This window comes from Oncorhynchus mykiss, chromosome 13, assembly GCF_057628025.1.
Source record: "Oncorhynchus mykiss isolate SJ-2025 chromosome 13, ASM5762802v1, whole genome shotgun sequence".
Classification (NCBI taxonomy): domain Eukaryota; kingdom Metazoa; phylum Chordata; class Actinopteri; order Salmoniformes; family Salmonidae; genus Oncorhynchus; species Oncorhynchus mykiss.
Genome location: NC_143034.1, coordinates 36,315,629 through 36,338,986, shown reverse-complemented (window position 1 = coordinate 36,338,986; position 23,358 = coordinate 36,315,629). Strand labels below are relative to the sequence as shown.

General features: G+C 38.8%; 1 protein-coding gene and 1 long non-coding RNA gene across 2 annotated transcripts; one reads left to right on the top strand and one right to left on the bottom strand.

The window, feature by feature from the left end:
• Positions 1 to 5,317: 5,317 nt before the first annotated feature.
• LOC110487359 (uncharacterized) lies at positions 5,318 to 14,388 on the bottom strand. The gene is made up of 2 exons (XM_021559287.3): positions 13,818 to 14,388; positions 5,318 to 8,421 (listed from the first exon to the last, which is right to left on the bottom strand). Exons 1-2 carry the CDS (start codon positions 14,143 to 14,145, stop codon positions 7,211 to 7,213), a joined length of 1,539 nt encoding a protein of 512 aa, XP_021414962.3. The 5' UTR covers positions 14,146 to 14,388; the 3' UTR covers positions 5,318 to 7,210.
• A 2,101-nt stretch (positions 14,389 to 16,489) lies between these two features.
• Positions 16,490 to 17,250, top strand: LOC149978860 (uncharacterized). Its single transcript, XR_016485869.1, has 2 exons — positions 16,490 to 16,822; positions 16,936 to 17,250. It is a non-coding gene; the product is annotated as an uncharacterized LOC149978860 (long non-coding RNA).
• The last annotated feature ends 6,108 nt before the right edge of the window (positions 17,251 to 23,358 follow it).

Here is a 23,358-nt window from a genome sequence, read left to right as displayed (position 1 = left end):
TATCGAGTGAATCCTGAAAAGAGAGAGAAGCTCCGCAGTGAGGTGGAAAGTTACTACGGATATTTCATTAGTTTCCTCTTGAAATCAGACATGTCCGTGGTAAGGACAACTTGGTTGCTGATTGTTTCAAGGGTGGGAAGTCAAAAAGATTTGTGTTTTGCATTTAGCCAGTGCGTTACCATGGATCACAATTTATTTTGACACGTTTGTCTGTGTTGTAGATGAGTTGTATCTCTTATTCTTTTCTGTATTTTGTTGAAACGGCACTGTTGGTGAGGGGCTCGTAAGTCAGCATTTCACTGTAAGGTCTACCTGTTGTATTCAGCACATGTGATTTGAGTTTATTTTGGGGTTCCTGTGCTGGCTTGTCCATCTCGTTAGTGGGAAGGTGTTTCACCTGAGCTGGTCCAGGTTGTATTTAAGAGTGTCTGGCCCAGTGCTCCAGTTGTCTTGATAGATGTGGAGAGTCAACACCTTTAGTTGCTCCACCTTTTTGGTTTGCTTCCTGTCTTTGCCTCTTGGGCAGATTTAGTGGGTCTCATGGTGGGTGTCTTTTAGGTCCCAGCTGTTGTTACCAGTCAATTTGAAATTTTCAGTCGATGCCCCCAGTGTCTTCAGAACCCCTCCTAAAAAACAAGTTATATTTTGGGTTGGATATAGCAGCATATTGTTAATATTTGAATCAATGGCATTTCCCTACAATTTGTCTTTCAGTTGTTATTCTTTGTTTTTTATCCTCAATATTTCTGTTGAATTTTAATTTTTTTCCCTGTGAAGCCATTGTGTTGCATCCATGTCTGACATTGGGCAGCAGCCTAGTGGTTAGAGCATTGGACTAGTAACTGAAAGGTTGCAAGTTGAAACCCCGAGCTGACAATGTGCAGTTCTGTTGATCCTAATTGAAACAGCAGAGGTGTATTTGAACAAGGCTGTTCCTAGGCTGTCATTGAAAATAAGAATGTATTCTTAAATAAAGGTAAAATTAATAAAAATGTGCTGTATAAATAAAGTTTGATTTGAACATATTGCAAAACAAATTAATCCAATGACTGACCAATCAAAAGAGTCTTGCTAAACTTATGAACAAATATCTGCCAAAGCAACACATCTTAGTTTAAATTCAGTATATCTTCCACTATGGTATGTATGTTTATCACTTTTCAACAAACCCAGTCCATTTTTTTAAATGAAAAATGTTGAAATCAACAATATGTTAACAGTTTCACTAATTAATTTTAATTAACTTAATCATTATGATTCAACATCAGTTCACCGTCTCACCTCATACTGTATTGGAGCAGCAGCAGCTGACTGCCCAGTTCAAGGTCAGTTCACCGTCTCACCTCATACTGTATTGGAGCAGCAGCAGCTGACTGCCCAGTTCAAGGTCAGTTCACCGTCTCACCTCATACTGTATTGGAACAGCAGCAGCTGACTTGATCGTTGATGCTAATCATCATGTTTTGAATCTGAGAGTAAATGGATCCGACCACAACTCTAAAAATGAAGGGTTCAACTGGAGTTGTTCTCAGATCCCCTAAGAACCGTAGGGTTCTTGGTCAATGAAAAACAGCCCCAAAAGGTTCTTCAAAGAACTTGTTAGAAGGTGGATTCATCGAGGAACCTCCGTTGTTGCTGGACTTCTTCCGGGAACTTCGCAATTACAACTGAAAACGATGGTGACAAGTTTGGTTCAGTTAAAAAGGTTCAGTTGGGTTGATGTTTGCCTCTGAATATGTCTCGAAATAATTTATATATAATAATATAACATACTAAAAATGAATAACGAAGACAATGATGATTTTCTGTGAATATCTTCCATAACGTTACTATAGTTAATTACCTTAAATATTAGAAAGCCGGGTTTTACCGTCGGCGTTGTATGAGCTACAGTACAGTACCGTTATCTAGCTAGATAACGTTATGTCCTAACTAGGCACAACTAGGTTTGGATTATTTCCCTCGACTATATTCTTTCCCATATATTGTATATCGTTTCCATAAAGCCAACATGGCTTTACACTCATTAACGTTCATTTTCCAATCTAGAGCAGTTCTCACTTTTGTGATAATGAACTAACTAACTCACTAAGGACGGTGACCTGTCCAGGCGAGATGTTACAACGAACTGAATCGTCAATGGAGGTCTTCCTCTTTATATACCCTGCTACAGCATGCAATACTATTAACTCACAAGGGGGCATAACGTTTTGATGGACAATACTATTCGATTTTGGAAACGTTACATGTACTCCCCCTTGTGGAGGGAAATTAATATCTTAAAATATTGAACAATTTGTGTACAAAGATATGTTGAAATGTGATATTAGGCCTGAATGGCACTTCTGTTACTGTATGGCAGTACTGTATTGACTAGTGCTTTCTCAAATTTGTTCTTCTATTTTGCATTCAATTGGGATCAAGAAGAAGGTACATATCTGTTGTAGGACAGCTGCATTTGAAGTGAACATTTAACCTACATAGCAGTCAATACAAACTGAAATCTATTAGCATACAAATGTGTGCAAATGATCTTTTCAGATCTTCTCAGAAATTAATCAAGTCCATGGAATGGATAAAGACAAAAAGACAATTCAAGGACTATCAGAGGTAGAGAGGCGAGGCAGGGGTGAGGACATCATCCTGCTATTTTGACTGTCCCTGAGGGACTATACAGAAGAGGGATTTGCTCTTATTCCTTCTCGAATGTATTTTGTAATAAAATCAGCAAGTGTAGAAAGATCATTGCTTTACTTTACTATTTATGATTTATTATTTAATTTACTAATGCTTATATAAAACTACAGCTGAACATTTGTTATGTTCTTTGTTAATTGTATGTGAATTCATCTTTTCTTACTTTTGTGGACACAGATTTCACCGCTCTTCACTCCTTTACTGCACATCGGCGGAAATCCATTTCACCATGAGAGTGAAATCCCGCTGGCCTTTGATGGGGAGAACATCCATGCCCTCGAGGACGTCCCCATGGGACTTGGGGCTCTGCTAGGGCTGTATTTTTTATTTTCCCTTAAATTTCCCCCAAATGTCAGAAAAACACTTATGTTGTTAATTAAGTTACTGTGTTCTGGGGAGAAGAGAAGTTGGGGTGAAGTTACCAGGGCCGGTCATAAAGATGGCAAACTTCCTAACACAACTAAGTGAATATGATATACACACTAAAGCTAAAAAAATTGTATTTAGCATCAAGTCAACAATATTGTTAGTTTACCTATGATTCATTTATAATGTTTTTATTGTACCCCATTATTTATTTTTTAAATGTCATGAAAAGCTCTATACAAAGTAAATGTATTATTTATTATGGTCTGACATGTTTGCAGAAATGTTGCAATTTTGTAATGTGTTTTGATTGGTCAATTGTTTTGTAAATATTAATTCACGTTTGTGGTGCCACTAAATAAACAATTAATTATTTAAATCAATATTGTTATTATTATTATTAAAATATGTTTTTATAATGGAGGGTGGGAAGGAAGTATTTAAAAAATGAACCCCAAAAGGTTCTTTGAGGAACCACAAAAGGTTCTTCAAATAACTTTTAGGGGTTCCCCCAGTTTCAATTTGAAGAACCCCTAAAGGATACTCCAGGAACCTTTATTTTTTAGAGTGTATATGAATAAAAGTCACCTTGTCCGAGAGACATTTACACAGTTATACACAACCCAATTTGGGATGACTATTTTGGGGTGAAGTAGCGGCCACAACAGACAGACCTGATATCGCCCATATTTCGATGTCCTTGGACGTCACGTGCTGACTGGGTATGACCAAAGTTATTCTATTTAGCTACACTTCGTAGTACATTTTTACAATATAATAAATGTTTCTGATGCCACATCGCCCGTTTTCAAAGGGAGTCGTTGGTTTTTAGGGGCAGTCGCTTTTTAGCTTTTTGTCTGAAAGTATTTTCTCAACTGTGATGCCAACTCCAGTCAGCAGATGGCGATGTGCATCTTTCAGGTGATTCTGCCACTATAACGTATAATCAGGTAGGCGGGACGCTTCTTCAACATCAACAGCTAGTCAGCCACCTTGGTTCAATCTAACTTTATGGAAAAAGTTTTGTTCAATGAATCGAGCAACTCCTCTCATACTGGGAAGAACCCTCCTAGGCCTTAAGGGCAGTTTTATTTCAAATGTTGTACCCGGACAGCGACAATCCAATAAACGTTTTATAGTTACATCGTTAGGTTAACTTACCCTAAAGTGGACACACTCCCATCAGTTTCTGAGACAACTGCCCAGACTTTGTAGACTGTAATAATGCTTAAACCTCATCTTTATCAAATGATCCATTAAATAAACCAACTCAAAACCTACTTTGTCTACATATGGGTTGTTTAAATTGTATCTAATTATATTCCCAGTATTACTTTATAGATTATACACACATACAATTTATCGTATTTTCATATATTCACAGAACCCATATAAAACGTAAGAAATTCTCAGGTACTCACGACAACAATTCCATTTGCTTTTTCAAGGACTCTCCATAGCCATGAAGCAGCTCTCCAAACATACTCCCAGCAGAACAAAAAATAAACAAAACTATAGATCTCAGTTACAATCCAAACTTCAGATTAAGACTCAATCACACAAGTCTCATATCACAGTCACACAATTCCATTCCCAAACATACCTAATCAATTAGTTGTTTTTCAACAATATTTTAACCTACAGGAATATTTTCACATTTTTATGTCATGGTTAGTTCCTAGGATAATGTAACTCATACATTTACATCTTTCAATACTTCTAAAATGGGATCCAGGTTTAAAATAATTACAGGTTTTAAACAATTACAGGTGCACCTTACTATCTTATACACTTCTTCACTAGTAACCACAGATTCTAGTATTCATCCAGTTCACACAGATAGCTGCCTCGGCCCTGTTTACCCCATCCAAGGTGCCCCCCTCACTCAGGAATACACACAGAGCGCCTATTGCCTCTGCCCTGTTTACGCCTCCAAGGTGCCCCCCTCACACAGGAATACACACTCAGAGCCTACGAGCCTTTTCTAGAAACTTCACTTGTTTCGCTCACCTTTTTCTTTTTTTTTAAAACTACGTTTGAGATGTGGTATCCACTCGGCTCGCTGCCTCTCAGATCAAAGGTGGGTCCATCTGCTCCATTCCCAAAGTGTGGTCTCCTGAGATTCCAAGTTTGAGGGATCCCTTGTGTACCATTTACCCAGGTCGTCAGGAGCATCACCAAGTGAAGATTCACATCCCCAAATGTGGTTAATTTCTTTAATATCAAATGAGACAAACTTATGACACAAGTCAGATTTATTCTTAAACTAAATCTTTATTCATTTAATAATAAGGGAGCAGGTCAATACAACGCACACATATAAAGTGAATCAATTGAGTCTCTACGATAATGATGGTGGGTCAACAAATCACCCCCAGATGATTCGTTGAGAGCCACGACACAAAAGTACAAAGGTATTTTATAGCCAAGATACAACCTACATGACCAACAATAGACACGTAGAAAGTGTCACAAGGTTAAGCTTTGTATGAAAGATACTCTCTGCTGAGAATTATAAGTATCTGCTGTAAAAACACTACTTTTTGTGTAGAGACCAGGGTCTGGCCCTGGGGTCATCTCTCCCTGGTACCATATAGAACAGAAACATTAACTCATGCTCTGGAATGCAGTCTCTTTAGGTTTTATCACCCAAAATACATTGTAAATCTCCTGTCAGTTATCTCCCAGAGGCCAATCATCAGTAGAACACAGACACAATAGTTCTAAGAACCCTCTATTCTGTTGCATAAAACAACCATTTGAGCCAATAAAAGTATTATAACATAATGTTGCAGTTTTGCTCTCAGTGTCCACTGAAAGTTGACTAGTAACAACAACTGGGACACAAAAGTCACCCACCATAAGACCCACTAAATCTGCCCAAGAAGAGGCAAACAAAAGAAAAACCCAAACCAAAACAAAGGTGGAGCAACTAAAGGTGTTGACTCTCCACATTTATCAAGACAACTGGAGCACTGGGCCAGACACTCTTAAATAGAACCTGGACCAGCTCATGTGAAACACCTTCCCACGAACGAGATGGACAAGCCAGCACAGGTGTAACACATACTGACTAACGAGGTGACACCAATCAATGCGTCCTACGTGCTAACGAGCTATACACGCTAAATTCCAAACTCAAAACATAAATGGAAAAACCAAAGACTGTAACACCTTAAAAGAATGCGCACCACCAACAGAAAACAACTTCCATTTCACACTATAATCAACAACAATGCTTCACCTTCTACAATATTAACATGGTGTCTACTGGCAGGCAACAATTAAAAACAAGAAAAAACGTGTATTTTTTCCCATCCTGAAACTCACTTGCTTCTAGAACTCTCGTCCCCTTGGAACATAACTCATCTCTAATACTGAAAGTCAAAATAATTTGTGATTCATGGACCGCACTGGCTAAATACAAAACACAAATCTTTTTGACTGCCCAATCTTGAGGCAATCAGAAACTAAGTTATCCTCACCATGGACACAAGCACCATAAATTATGTTGTTTTGACAAGTAGCAATAAATCACTGATATCAATTAGGGGGGAGATCAGATTGTACTTGCTGTTGAAACTAACATCTAAAAAAACACATGGAAATGGGAGATATTTTTTAGCTCACTGGTTAGAGGACAACCCGCAGAAGACATTCAGCTATATTTTGGAGAGATGCATTTAAATGTACGGGTCGCTAAACAAAGGAACGCAACACTTATTTGTTATAACTCATCAATATCATGTTGAAATCAATTGTGCCGAGAGGGAGATGAGGTTGCACGTCCTGTTAAAACTAACAGCTCAAAAACCACACGGAATCTGGGAATAATGTGTACATCCCTGGTTAGAGGACCATTTGTAGAAAACAGCTAGCTACATTTTGAAGTGTTGCATTTTGATTCAAGTGGGTCACCAACATGGTAAGTGTAACTCAGCTCTTTTTGTGTTAGTCACATAAATAGTACTCTTCAAATTCAGAGCCTGGATTTCCTCGAGGCTAATATCCATATCATGGTGAAATCAAATGATAAGGGGGCAAAGGTTTAGGGTACTACATTGTGACATTATTAAAATGCTAATTCTACAATGTTAAAACATTCTACATTGTGAAATCATTTCATTGATAACATGAAACAAATCTTTCATGTATGTATTTTCTGATGTTTGATCAGAGATCTTTTTTCAGAGTATCTCTGGTCACACTGATCACAGCTATGAGGTTTCTCTCCTGTGTGTGTTCTCTGGTGTATCTTCAGAGAGCTAGACTGAACAAAACTCTTCCCACATTGATCACAGCTATAAGGTTTCTCTCCTGTGTGTGTTCTCTGGTGCGATATCAGGCCATTTAGCTGAGTAAAACTCTTCCCACATTGACTACAGCTATACGGTTTCTCTCCTGTGTGTGTTCTCCGGTGAATCTTCAGTTCCCCAGATTGAACAAAACTCTTCCCACATACAGTACAACTATAAGATTTCTCTCCTGTGTGTCTTCTCTGGTGTGTCTTCAGAAGGCTAGATGTAAAAAAAACCTTCCCACATTGAGTACAGCTATAGGGTTTCTCTCCTGTGTGTGTTCTCTGGTGAAGAGTCAGATTGCGGGAACTAGCAAAATTCTTCCCACATTCATCACAGCTATACGGTCTCTCTCCGGTGTGTGTTCTCTGGTGTGTTACCAGGCTTCTTAGCTGAGTAAAACTCTTTCCACATTGATCACAGATATATGGTTTCTCTCCTGTGTGTGTTCTTTGGTGTGATATCAGGCTGGTTGAATGAGTATAACTCTTCCCACATTGAGTACAGCTATAAGGTTTCTCTCCTGTGTGTGTTCTCTGGTGAAGAGTCAGATTATTCGAAAAAGCAAAACTCTTCCCACATTCATCACAGCTATACGGTTTCTCTCCCGTGTGTATTCTCCTGTGTGATATCAGGGTGCCTATGTGAGTAAAACTCTTCCCACATTCATCACAGCTATACGGTTTCTCTCCCGTGTGTATTCTCTGGTGTGATATCAGGTTGCTTAGCTGAATAAAACTCTTCCCACATTGATCACAGCTATAAGGTTTCTCTCCTGTGTGTGTTCTTTGGTGTACAATAAGATGGCTAGATGTATCAACACTCTTCCCACATTGAGTACAGCAATAACGTTTCTCTACTGTGTGGATTCTCTGATGCATTTTAATGCCTGCTGATGAGGTGAATCTCTTCCCATAGTCAGAGCGATGATTTATCTTCCCTGTGGGTCTCTGCTGGTGTTTCTTGAGGAGTTCTGATCTGGAGAGACTCTTCTCTGCCTCGTCAGCATCATGAGGTTGTTGAGGCTCCCCAGAGGGTCCACGATAGTCACGTCTCTCTCCTGTGTGAATGACAAAGCCATACAGATGGTTAAAGGCCCACAACAGCAGAACTCCACTGTAAAAGGTGATGCCAACAGCGTAGCCATGATGTTGTACAACAATTGACGTATGTAATGAATGTAATGATTATTTGACATTTGTCTTAAAATGAGCAAGAATAGTCATAGTCTTGTTTTCACATTAGTATTAACATCTAAGATTGTAGACTAGAAATAAGTTATTTGTGTTGTTGAAACTCTTAGCAGTGTGCCAGATGACTTTTGGTCTCCAATATAGGCCCCTTTCTGTGTTTGCTAAAATTGTATGTAGTATATCTGCCTGGAGCAAAAATGGTGAGCAAAATGTGTAGTTTTTCACAATGTATTCTGAATGGGGAAACTCAGGGGAGTAACCTCCATTTCCAGGTTGCTAATGACTGCATTTCACACTACTTTGGATTATAACTGTAAGGCTCATTTGAATGTCCTGCTTAATATAATGTTTGTGTCATCATCGCAAATCAACCGCTTTGTACATAAAAAACACCAACCAGTAAAATGCTTCTTGGCTTTTTCATCAGCCTGACAATGAGAGTTTGTACACTGTTTGCTAAGTTGTTCCACCTAACTATACCATACACCTACTGTAGGACCCATAACTATACCTAACAATAACATAGACCTACTGTAGGACTCATAACTTCACCTAACAACAAATATAGGAAAACTGCTCTGTGTGTTGTACATCAGCCTATCCATCTAGGAACAGTTCTCTACACATTATGAGCTAAGTATCTCTGTTAGTCTGTTTGGACACGAGACCCTACTATAAATCAAGCAGACAATAACATTATAAACATCAATTTGTTAGGGATGTTGGATCCAACGTGGAGCACGGCATAACTGTCTTGACCAGAGTGAAGAATGAAGAAGCACTTTGGTTGTTGTTGCATGTCGTGATATTTGTCATTTGACTGGCATTCAGAAAATGATTTCCTGGATCAGCTGAAGATAGTTGAACATGTGACTGTAACTAAACAGCTACAGTATTAAGAATGATGTGTAATTATTGAAGAACCGCGTTAATGACAGTATCCATTTGAGTGTTGTCAATAAAGCTAAGATTTAAAAAATATATATATTTCACATTTATTTAACCAGGTAGGCTAGATGAGAACAAGTTCTCAACTGCAACCTGGCCAAGATAAAGCAAAGCAGTGTGACAAAAACAACAACAGAGTTACACACGGGATAAACAAAAGTACAGTCAATAACACAATAGAAATATCTATATACAGTGCGTGCAAATGGAGTACGGCAATAAATAGGCCATAGTAAGGAAGTAATAACAATTTAACACTGGAGTGATAGATGTGCAAGTAGAAATACTGGTGTGCAAAAGAGCAAAAAAAGTAAATTAAAACATGGGGATGAGATAGGCAGTTGGGTGGGCTATTTACAGATGGGCTGTGTACAGCTGCAGCGATTGGTAAGCTGCTCAGATACCTGATGCTTAAAGTTAGTGAGGGAGATACAGTGGGGAGAACAAGTATTTGACACACTGCTGATTTAGCAGGTTTTCCTACTTATAAAGCATGTAGAGGTCTGTAATTTTTATCATAGGTACACTTCAACTGTGAGAGACAGAATCTAAAATCCAGAAAATCACATTGTATGATTTTTAAGTAATTAATTTGCATTTTATTGCATGACATAAGTATTTGATCACCTACCAACCAGGGTTGTGTGTCTTATTTAATTAATCAAACAGCGTGCTTAAAGCATCAGACAAGTTCAGTACATATAGATTTTATAAAAAAACATGGGGCGATTGGTAGAAAGAACAGATGACTCCTGGTTGACCAAGAGTTATTTTAGTTGGGGACAGCACTGGAACATGATTCTGGGGCTCCCGAGTGGCGCAGCAGACACTGCATCTCAGTGCTTGAGGTGTCACTACAGACACCCTGGTTCAAATCCAGGCTGTATCACAACCGGCCGTGATTGGGAGTCCCATAGGGCGGCGCACAATTGGCCCAGCGTCGTCCAGGTTAGGCAGTCATTGTAATTAAGAATTTGTTCTTAACTGACTTGCCTAGTTAAATAAAGGTTACATTTAAAATAAAATAAGTGTTTCATGACAAACAATTTTTACAAATCTGTCAAGGCACCAACTTTGAGAAGGGTTTAAAACAAAGGTTTCAAACCAATTTATGAATGTAATTGAATCTAGGTATGTCCTGCCTTTAATGTAAGGTCATGAAAATAAATTGGCTGAATATTATACAATGACTTATCAACAGCTCTAATAATTTGCCCCCACAGGAAATCTTCACAGGCAATTCTAGAATATACTATATAGCCTAGAAACCTGGTTAAACTATCATTATGACTAGAGATCGACCGATTAATCGGAATGGCCGATTAATTGGAGCCGATATCAAGTTTTCATAACAATCGGAAATCTGTATTTTTAGACAGCGATTTTGCCGATTAAATATATATATATATATATATATTTTTTTTTTACATCTTTATTTAATCTTTATTTAACTAGGCAAGTCAGTTAAGAACACATTCTTATTTTCAATGACGGCCTAGGAACGGTAGGTTAACTGCCTCGTTCAGGGGCAGAACAACAGATTTTCGCCTTGTCAGCTCGGGGGATTCAATCTTGCAACGTTACATTTAACTAGTCCAACGCAATAATGACCTGCCTCTCTCTCGTTGCACTCCACTGTGAATGCAGTAAGCCAAGGTAAGTAGCTAGCTAGCATTAAACTTATCTTATAAAAAACAATCAATCATAATCACTAGTTAACTACACATGGTTGATGATATTACTAGATTTATCTAGCGTGTCCTGCGATGCATATAATCTGACTGAGCATACAAGTATACGAGTATCTAAGTATCTGACTGAGCGGTGGTAGGCAGAAGCAGGCGCGTAAACATTCATTCAAACAGCACTTTCGTGCGTTTTGCCAGCAGCTCTTCGTTGTGCGTCAAGCATTGCGCTGTTTATGACTTCAAGCCTATCAACTCCCGAGATGAGGCTGGTGTAACCAAAGTGAAATGGCTAGCTAGTTAGCGCGCGCTAATAGCGTTTCAAACATCACAGCCTTAGAGTAGTTGTTCCCCTTGCTCTGCATGGGTAACGCTGCTTCGAGGGTGGCTGTTGTCGTTGTGTTCCTGGATCGAGCCCAGGGAGGAGCGAGGAGAGGGACGGAAGCTATACTGTTACACTGGCAATACTAAAGTGCCTATAAGAACATCCAATTATCAAAGGTTAACCTCTTTCAGCTAGGGGGCACTATTTTTATGTTTGGAAAAATAACGTTCCCAAAGTAAACGGGCTATTTCTCAGGCACAGATTCTAGAATGTGCATATAATTGACAGATTAGGATAGAAAACACTCTAAAGGTTCCAAAACTGTCAAAATATTGTCTGTGAGTATAACAGAACTGATATTGCAGGCGAAAACGCAAGGAAAATCAAACCAGGAAGTGGCTTCTATTCTGCAAGCCTGCCTTCGCTCCATTTAAAGAGATATCAACCAGATTCCTTTTCCTACGGCTTCCTCAAGGTGTCAACAGTCCTTAGACATAGTTTTAGGCTTTTATTTTGAAAAATGAGCGAGAAAGATAACATCGCGTCAGGTGTTCGCATGAGTTTTGCTTGCGCAACAGAGCTTGGGCAGCCATCGTCTCTCCCGCTCCTACCGAAAAAGACAGTGCCGGTTGATATATTATCAATTATATATTTTAAAAACAACCTGAGGCTTGATTATAAAAAACTTTGACATGTTTCTGTGGACATTACGGATACTATTTGTAATTTTCATCTGCGTTGTCGTGACCGCTCGAGCCTGGGGATTTCTGAACATAAAGCGCCATAAAAATACTCTTTATGGAACAAAAGGAACATTTATTCTGTAACCGGGAATCTCGTGAGTGAAACCATCCGAAGATCAAAGGTAAGCGATTCATTTTATTGCTCTTCTGATTTTCGTGACCAAGCTACTTTGATGCTAGGTGTTCATAATGTTTTGTATAGTGATCGATAAACTTACACAAACGCTTGGATTGCTTTCGCCGTAAAGCATATTTTCAAAATCTGACACCACAGGTGGATTAACAAAATGCTAAGATGTGTTTTGCAATATTGCACTTGTGATTTCATGAATATAAATATTTGTATTAATATTATTTGAATGTGGCGCTCTGCAATTCAGTGGTTGTTGATGACAATTATCCCGCTAAAGGGATGGGTAAGCGTCAAGAAGTTAATGAAAGACGAATGGTAGAGGGAAATGGTCATATAATTCCTATAATAACTACAACCTAAAACTTCTTACCAGGGGAATATTGAAGACTCATGTTAAAAGGAACCACCAGCTTTCATGTTATGCATGTTGCACTTTTACCTTCTTCTCCAACACATTGTTTTTGCACTATTTAAACCAAATTGAACATATTTCATAATTTATTTTAGGCTAAATTGATTTTATTGATGTATTATATTAAGTTAAAATAAGTGTTCATTCAGTATTGTTGTGATTGTCATTATTACAACATTTATTTTTAAATTGACCAATTAATCGGTATCGGCCTTTTTGGTCCTCCAATAATCGGTATCGAAAAATCATAATCAGTCGACCTCTAATTATGGATGAATTCTAGAATATACTATATAGCCTAGAAACCTGGTTAAAACAATCATTATGACATCATGGATGACCAGTCCTTGTATTCATAGTGTAGTGAATTCAGGGGGTTGCCCTTTGCTGAACTCAAACCTGGGTCCAGTGACTGTCAAGCCAACACCTTATAACTGTTACGCCAAGATCTCTGAACTTCTTGACATGGTCGCTAGGTGTTGGGTTACGGTTGCTACAATAGCTTTCTCTTTGAATTTGAGAGTGGTTACACTTCTCCTTCCCCTATCCCTCAGCTGTTCACCAAACCAAGTCTCTGGGCAGTCATTTTGTTGCTGTTTAAAAAACCCACACAACCCAGCAATCTGCAGTTCAAACAATAACAAATCTGTCATTCCGCCACTGTTTTGGTAATAAGAAGATTATGGGGTTGGAGAAATGTAACTACAGACAGACCTATGGATGCAAGGACTGACCATCCAAAATATAAACATGATAGTTTTAACCATGTTGAGGCTATACAGTGTTGATTTACATTGTTTCTAAACATTAGAGTAAAAAAAGCTTATTTGGGGAACTGACGGAGTAAAACAGTTGAACTAAGCTCATGAGGCATGTGTTATATTCTTCAAGAATCAATGGCTATAAATAATTTAAAAGTCACAATATGGATGTAGCAATTGCAGATTTCCACTTTAACACCAAACATCAGTTCAACAACTGCAGAGTTTGTGCCTCTGTTTTTAAGACAGTACTTACTAGTGTTAATCAGTGAGCGGTTTCTCAAAACCATCTTATGGCTAAATTCATCGTCAGAACCATTGGATGCCTTATGACGCGTTTGGGAAACCGGGCCCAGATATCCAGTTTCCTCCTCTTCTTCCTCCTTTTTCGGTGTAACAGTCATCTCCTCCTCCACTTTCACGCCATAAACTGCATCTTCCTCTCCTTTTACTGTAACATCCTCCTCCTCTTTCACACTGAACGCGTCTTCCTCTTCTTTCACAGTAACGGCCTCGCCCTCTACTTCTTGTTTTACTGTGATATCTTCCTCCTCTTTAGAAGGAGAGAAGCTTAGTGACCGCATGGTCGGGGATGTTAGCTAGCTAAGCTAATGCTAACTTAACCAGCCCGCTAGCTGAATAATAACAACACCGTAAATATGTAATTAAATCGGATAACTAAGTAGACGACAGAAGTGGGTTTAAAACACAGTGGCTAATATACACGAAAGAGTCTAAAGAGCTTTATTGGTTCGGCTATTTTGTCTAGCAGGCTGCCGAGGTGGCTGACTAACTGTTGTTGCTGCTGCTGAAAGAAGCGTTCCGTCCACTAGATTATACGTCACACCAGCAGCATAACCTTAAATTCCCAGACCGCCCTCAGCTGACTGGAGTGGGTAACGCAGTTGAGTAAAAAATGTATTTTGTTTTCAGATAACAAGTTAAGGTGCAGGACGCCTGAGTTTTTACTCACCAGTGTAACAACACAGTGTAGTTAAAGACATAGTAACTTAGTTGAATTGAAGATCTGGTTCCCTATAAGCACAAACAGATATGTTTTTGAATTGTAACATATGTATTAATTTATTTCGGGATTCTGGGTAATCCACAGCAGATTTATGGAGAATTGCTGTGGGTGAGTTGAAAATTGAATGGTCCCGGGATAGAAAAGTATAAAGTTGACATTACATCATAAAATCCACCTTTTACATCCTACATTAGCAATTTATGTTTTAGTAACTACTGTTGTTGGTTTGGTGTCAAACAAGTCACTCTTTATATGTTATTTGCCGAATCTCAGTTTTCCATGTGGGTTTTTGTTACGGAGTGTAGTTGATAGCTATTTGACTAGCCGGACTGTTCCCCGGACTCCACGTGTAGGGATTTGTACAATGCACAAACAAGGCTATTGAATTTGACATTGGTGTCTGTCTTTATTATTTACTCAACTGCGTCCAGTCAGCAGATGGACTAGATTCCGCTTAAAGACAGACACCAATGTCAAGTTCACCCAGGCCATATGACACTCAGGCTATACTCTATTTTTGAAAGAGTACATTAACCAAGACCATACGTACATTTATGACAGCTGGACGTACTATGGTCAGAAGGATACAGGAAGAAGAATGTAAGCAAGATAACTGATGAATAACATGCGAAACGTAAGCATGCAATGCATACATTATTTTTAGGAAGTGAAAAGGGTTCTACCATCATTATAACCTAACCAAAAGCAGATATGAGCGTTAGTGGGCGTGACCAAGCAAGCTCGGAGATGAAAATAAAATAATGGAGAAAGGTCAAGGGAAGCTATTTTCATATAGAGGGAGGGGACTCTATACGTTATGCAAAGACAGAATCCTATAAAGGCAGGACTCTGTAATATGAGAATTTAGTCTCTTTCCATGGGGGGGCTCGGCCCTGTTATGTTTGTGATAGGGTCCTTCCATGGAAGGGCTCAGTTGTGCTACTTGTATTAAAGTCTTTATTGAATTCACAAGTTTTTGTAAGAGTATTATATTTCTGAGGCAATTCTCCACGACAGTGTCCGTTCATGTTTTTCAGCATAAAGTACTCTGCAGCCACTTAGTGTGGTGTGGACACCAGGTGAGGACACACACAGATTCCTGTTGAACACTGTCACTTTAACTACCTTAGTTTGTCAATAACAGTCTCCTTCACTTCATCCCTCTCTCCCCTTCTCCCTAAATCCTCTAGGTTATGTCAGCTGTGTCGGTGAACCCCTCCTGCATCTGAACTGGCTACATCGAGGGCACAGCATGATCAGATGTGAGAGGTCACTTGGTCAGGTCAACAGTAACTATTATTAAAGAGATGCTTTACATTGAAATACAGATAGAGATGCAGTAGTCCCAGAGTTAATGATCCCAGGTCAGTTTATATTATACAGGAAGTATTATTGTCAAGTAGAGTAGGCCAGAAGGCTATACTGTAAAACCTAACCTCTATCAAAATAAAAAGATGTCGGAGTCGCAAAAGTTCTTCTGTGCAAGGGTGTTTATTTACATAGTGATTCCGGAACAAAAACAACAGTACTGCCATCATAGGTATACCTTATGGGACCGCTAAAAACAACATTACCTTATGGGACCGCTAAAAACAATGTTGCCCCATTCACAGCTCTAACCATTTTGTAGGGCTAGCCCATCCCCTCAGAACAATTAACACTAATTAATTAAGCAATTACCTACATTTTACCTACTATAAAAACCTACATTTTCCATAAACTAAACATACTAAAGGATATACATTGCAACACGTTTTTAAACCACATTTCCACATAACATTTACAAAATGACATCACTACAGACAGTGTCTTTCAATATGCACATTTACATTATTGAGCCATTTGGGACAGGCACTACAAAGTCAGCCCAATTTCCTTTGCTTGGGTCCTTATCCAGCATACCCGGAAGCTACAGAGATAAGGAGAGAGAGGAACAGAACAAACAAACAACGCGCTCATCCACGACATAGATAAGTATAATACATATTACTTATATTAAATATGAACATTTTCAAGTGTGAAATGTATGCACTAAGACAGAAGTTAACTTGTGTGTCGACCCACATTGTTAACTTATCTTATAACGGAGCAGGGAGGTGTAATGAATGTGTGCGTGCGTTAAAGAACCAAATGCTGCCCGCGACCAGTGACGGACTTCTACGTCACAATTATTAAAGAGATGCTTTACATTGAAATACAGATAGATGCAGTAGTCCCAGAGTTAATGATCCAAGGTCAGTTTTACATTTCACCTCCTGATTGATGACTAACAATGTTAGAATGAAAAATAAAAATACAAGGCTTAAACATGCTCTCTCTCTCTCTCTCATCTGTCTCTCGTCTGCAGATCTGTTTTGATGTGAGAGGATGCCAACCCCCAGTCCCATCATCGCCACCTCACCTGCTTTTAAGATAGCAGTGTCTCTAGTTGGCCCAAAGGTTATGTAATTGTGATGAACTGAGAGAATATTTAGGTAGCACTGTGAGAGCCACAGTGCTGCCTTCCCTGCTCCTATGTGCTTACCTCTTTCCCTTTCTGACTTTTACACCTCTCCCGCTACCTCTTTCTTTATAATGCACAACATCTGTGCATTGAAGTACAGATTGAACTTGTATTTATAACACTTGGATAATGAGCTTTTCAATAAAGCATTTCACATTCTCTACTGGTTGAGATGAAGTCTAATTTGATTAAATACTACACCTATCCTGTGTTTATCAGATCAATGCAGATAAAGGTCATTAACTTTATTTAACCAGGCAAGTCAGTTAAGAACACATTTTTATTTTCAATGACAGCCTAGGAACAGTGGGTTAACTGCCTTTTCAGGGGCAGAATGGCAGATTTGTACCTTGTCAGCTTGGGGATTTGAACTTGCAACCTTTTGGTTTGGTGTGGCGCCATTTCCGTTCCAATTTTCTGGAAGCTTGCTTCAGAGCTCGGGTATTTTCTGTGTACCAGGGAGCTAGTTTCTTATGAGAAATGTTTTTAGTTTTTAGGGGTGCAACTGCATCTAGGGTATTGCGCAAGGTTGAATTGAGTTCCTCAGTTAGGTGGTTAACTGATTTTTGTCCTCTGGCGTCCTTGGGTAGACAGAGGGAATCTGGAAGGACATCAAGGAATCGTTGTGTTGTCTGTGAATTTATAGCACGACTTTTGATGTTCCTTGGTTGAGGTCTGAGCAGGTTATTTGTTGCAATTGCAAACGTAATAAAATGGTGGTCCGATAGTCCAGGATTATGAGGGAAAACATTAAGATCCACAACATTTATTCCATGGGACAAAACTAGGTCCAGAGTATGACTGTGACAGTGAGTGGGTCCAGAGACATGTTGGACAAAACCCACTGAGTCGATGATGGCTCCGAAAGCCTTTTGGAGTGGGTCTGTGAATATTAGTCACCAAAGATTAGAATATTATCTGCTATGACTACAAGGTCTGATAGGAATTCAGGGAACTCAATGAGGAATGCTGTATATGGCCCAGGAGGCCTGTAAAACAGTAGCTATAAAAAGTGATTGAGTAGGCTGCATAGATTTCATGACTAGAAGCTCAAAAGACGAAAACGTAGTGTGTTTTTTATTTTATTATTATTTTATTTTTTTGTAAATTGAAATTTGCTATCGTAAATGTTAGCAACACCTCCGCCTTTGCGGGATGCACGGGGGGATATGGTCACTAGTGTAGCCGGGAGGTGAGGCCTCATTTAACACAGTAAATTCATCAGGCTTAAGCCATGTTTCAGTCAGGCCAATCACATCAAGATTATGATCAGTGATTAGTTCATTGACTATAATTTCCTTTGAAGTAAGGGATCTAACATTAAGTAGCCCTATTTTGAGATGTGAGGTATCATGATCTCTTTCAATAATGACAGGAATGGAGGAGGTCTTTATCCTAGTGAGATTGCTAAGGCGAACACCGCCATGTTTAGTTTGGCCCAACCTAGGACGAGGCACAGACACGGTCTCAATGGGGATAGCTGAGCTGACTACACTGACTGTGCTAGTGGCAGACTCCACTATGCTGGCAGGCTGGCTAATAGCCTGCTGCCTGGCCTGCTCCCTATTTCATTGTGGAGTTAGAGCCATGTCTATGTTGGTAGATAAGATGAGAGCACCCCTCCAGCTAGGATGGAGTCTGTCGCTCCTCAGCAGGTCAGGCTTGGTCCTGTTTGTGGGTGAGTCCCAGAAAGAGGGCCAATTATCTACAAATTCTATCTTTTGGGAGGGGCAGAAAAGTTTTCAACCAGCGATTGAGTTGTGAGACTCTGCTGTAGAGCTTATCACTCCCCCTAACTGGGAGGGGGGCAGAGACAATTACTCGATGCCGACACATCTTTCTAGCTGATTTACACGCTGAAGCTATGTTGCGCTTGGTGATCTCTGACTGTTTCATCCGAACATCGTTGGTGCCGACGTGGATAACAATATCTCTATACTCTCTACACTCGCCAGTTTTAGCTTTAGCCAGCACCATCTTCAGATTAGCCTTAACGTCGGTAGCCCTGCCCCCTGGTAAACAGTGTATGATCGCTGGATGATTCGTTTTAAGTCTAATACTGCGGGTAATGGAGTCGCCAATGACTAGAGTTTTCAATTTGTCAGAGCTAATGGTGGGAAGCTACGGCGTCTCAGACCCCGTAACGGGAGGAGTAGAGACCAGAGAAGGCTCGGCCTCTGACTCCGACTCGCTGCTTAATGGGGAAAACCGGTTGAAAGTTTCTGCCGGCTGAATGAGCGACACCGGTTGAGCATTCCTACAGCATTTCCTTCCAGAAACCGTGAGAAAGTTGTCCGGCTGCGGGGACCGTGCGAGGGGATTTATACTAACGTTTCTATCTGTACTTACTGGTGGTACAGACGCTGTTTCATCCTTCCCTACACTGAAATTACCATTGCCTAACGATTGCGTCTGAAGCTGGGCTTGTAGCACAGCTATCCTCGCCGTAAGGCGATCGTTCTCCTGTATATTATGAGTACAGCGACTGCAATTAGAAGGCATCATGTTAATGTTACTACTTAGCTTCGGCTGTTGGAGGTCCTGACGAACCATGTCCATATAAAGCGTCCGGAGTGAAAAAGTTGAGGGGAAAAAACAAAAATATAAACGGTAATTAAAAAGTAAAAACCGTAAAGTTGTCAGGTAGCAAAGTAGGTTGGCAACAAAACGCACAGCAACACGTAAACAAGTCTGCAAGTTGTGAACGGAAAAAAAAATACATTCATACCTAAAGTACCTTTATTTACCAAGATAGAGTACATGATCAGTGAATATATTAAATGTACAGACTACAATGTGGGGATCTCATGCATGGTAGTAACTACATGTATATAAAACTTGCATCCTTGGTACATCATGATATTATATTCTACTCAATCAATTAATGTCATTCAGGCTCTTTTGAAGTTGATACAACTGGTTATGATAGCTGAGGTTCATAGCTAGGTTCTGAACTAATATGTATACCAAACGGTTGGGTCCATACACAGATCGGCTTAATAGCTAGCTACACATCCATGGGCATACAGGTATTTGATCATCCACTGCACAATAAGCAAGGCCATAGCTAGCTATGTTATGTAATCTATCTGCATGGCAAATATCAGAAAGGAAAGCTTACAAAATTGCACATTCAATATGCAGAAAATTCTTCAGCTAGCTAGATTCTATACATCCACTGTATCACAAAATGACAGCCTGGTTTGCTGTTTATTTCAGGAGTCCCTAAAACAACCAGAATTAGACAGATCTAGCTGGTCTGTCATAATATAATAGATAAGGAAGATCTGGCTGGTCTGACATAATATAATAAAGAAAGTAGATCCAGCTGGTCTGTCATATTATATAAAAAACAGAAGATCTAGCTGGTCTGTCATAAAATAGAGACATTTAATCTAGCCTGTATGTCATAATATATGCAGTAGATCTAGCTGGTATGTCATCATATAATAGATATAATAGATCTAGCTGGTCTGTCATAATATAATAGCGACAGTAGATTTAGCTGGTCTGTCATAATATAGTAGAGACAGTAGAACTACCTGCTCTGTAATAACATAATAGAGACAGTAGATCTAGCTGGTCTGTCATATTATATAAAAAATACAGAAGATCTAGCTGGTCTGCTATCTAGCTGGTCTAGCCTATATGTCATAATATAATATATGCAGTAGATCTAGCTGGTCTGTCATAATATAATAGCGACAGTAGATTTAGCTGGTCTGTCATAATATAATAGCGACAGATGTAGCGGGTCTGTCATATTATTGAGACAGTAGATATAGCTGGTCTCATAATATAAATGAGACAGTAGATCTAGCTGGTCTTTCATAATATACTAGAGAGAGTAAATCTAGCTGGTCTTTCGTAATATAATTGAGACAATAGTTTTAGCTGGTCTGTTGTAATATAATAGCGACAGTAGATTTAGCTGGTCTGTCATAATATAATAGCGACAGTAGATTTAGCTGGTCTGTCATAATATAATAGCGACAGTAGATTTAGCTGGTCTGTTGTAATATAATAAAGACAGTCGATGTAGCTGGGCTGTAGTAATATAATAGAGACAGTAGCTCTAGCTTGTCTGTCATAATATAGTAGAGACAGTAGAACTACCTGCTCTGTAATAACATAATAGAGACAGTAGATCTAGCTGGTGTGTCATAATATAATAGCGACAGTAGATTTAGCTGGTCTGTCATAATATAGTAGAGAAGGTAGATCTAGCTGGTCTGTCATAATATAATAGAGACAATAGATCAATCTCGTCTGTCAAAATATAATAGAAACAGTAGATCGAGCTGGTCTGTCATAATATAATAAAGACACAAGATCTAGCTGGTCTGTCGTAATATAATAGAGACACTAGATCTAGCTGGTCTGTCATAATATAATAGAGACAGTAGATCTAGCTGGTCTGTCATAATATAATAGCGACAGTAGATTTAGCTGGTCTGTCATAATATAATAGCGACAGTAGATGTAGCGGGTCTGTCATAATATTATTGAGACAGTAGATATAGCTGGTCTGTCATAATATAAATGAGACAGTAGATCTATTTGGTCTTTCATAATATACTAGAGAGAGTAAATCTAGCTGGTCTTTCGTAATATAATTGAGACAATAGTTTTAGCTGGTCAGTTGTAAATATAATAAAGACAGTAGATATAGCTGGTCTGTCGTAATTTAATAGAGATAATAGATCCAGATTGTCTGTCATAATATAGTAGAGACAGAACTACCTGCTCTGTAATAACATAATAGAGACAGTAGATGTAGCTGGTGTGTCATAATGTAATAGAGATAGTTGATCTAGCTGGTCTGTCATAATATAGTAGAGAAGGTAGATCTAGCTGGTCTGTCATAATATAATAGAGACAATAGATCAATCTGGTCTGTCAAAATATAATAGAAACAGTAGATCGAGCTGGTCTGTCATAATATAATAAAGACACAAGATCTAGCTGGTCTGTCATAATATAATAGAGACAGTAGATCTAGCTGCTCTGTCATAATATAGTAGAGACAGTTGATCTAGCTGGTCTGTCAAACTATAATAGAGACAGTAGATCTAGCTGGTCTGTCATAATATAAATGAGACAGTAGATCTAGCAGGTCTGTCATAATATACTAGAGAGTAAATCTAGCTGGTCTTTCGTAATATAATTGAGACAATAGTTTTAGCTGGTCTGTTGTAAATGTAATAAAGACAGTAGATTTAGCTGGTCTATCTCAGTTATATTACGAAAGACCAGCTAGATCTACTGTCTCTATTATATTATGACAGACCTGCTAGATCTACTGTCTTAATTATATTATGACAGACCTGCTAGATCTAATGCCTCTTCTATATTATGACAGGCCAGCTAGATCTATTATCTCTTCTATATTATGACAGACCAGCTACATCTACTGTCTTTTATTTTACAACAGACCAGCTATATCTATTATCTCTATTATATTACGACAGAAAAGCTAGATCTACTGTCTTAATTATATTATAACAGACCAGCTAGATCTACTGTCTATTTTATATTATGACATACAAGCTGGATCTAATGTCTCTCTTATATTATGCCAGACCAGCTACATCTGTCTTTATTGTATTACAACAGACCAGCTATATCTACTGCCTCTTTTACATTATGACAGACCAGCTAGATCTGCTGTCTCTATTATATTATGGCAGACCAGCTAGATCTAATGTTTCTACTATATTATGACAGACCAGCTAGATCTATTATCTCTATTACATTATGACAGACCAGCTAAATCTACTGTCATAATATAACTGAGACAGTACATCTAGCTGGTATGTCATAATATAATTGAGACAGTAGATCTAGCTGGTCTGTCATAATATAGAAGAGACAGTAGATCTAACTGCTCTGTTGTAAAATATTAAAGACAGTAGATGTAGCTGGACTGTCATAATATAATAGAGATAATATCTAACTGGTCTGTCATAATATAGATTAGACAGTAGATCTAGCTGTTCTGTCAAAAAATAGCAGAGACGGTAATTCTAGCTGGTCTGTCATAATATAATAGAGACATTAATTCTAGCTGGTCTGCCATAATATAAAAGAGACAGTAGATATAGCTGGTCAGTCATAACATAATAGAGACAGTAGATATAGCTGGTCTGTTGTAATATAATAAAGCCAGTAGAGACTACTGTCTCTAGCCGGTCTTTCGTAGTTTAATTGAGAGAGTAGATGTAGCTGATCTGCCATAATATAATTGAGACTGTAGATCTAGCTGGT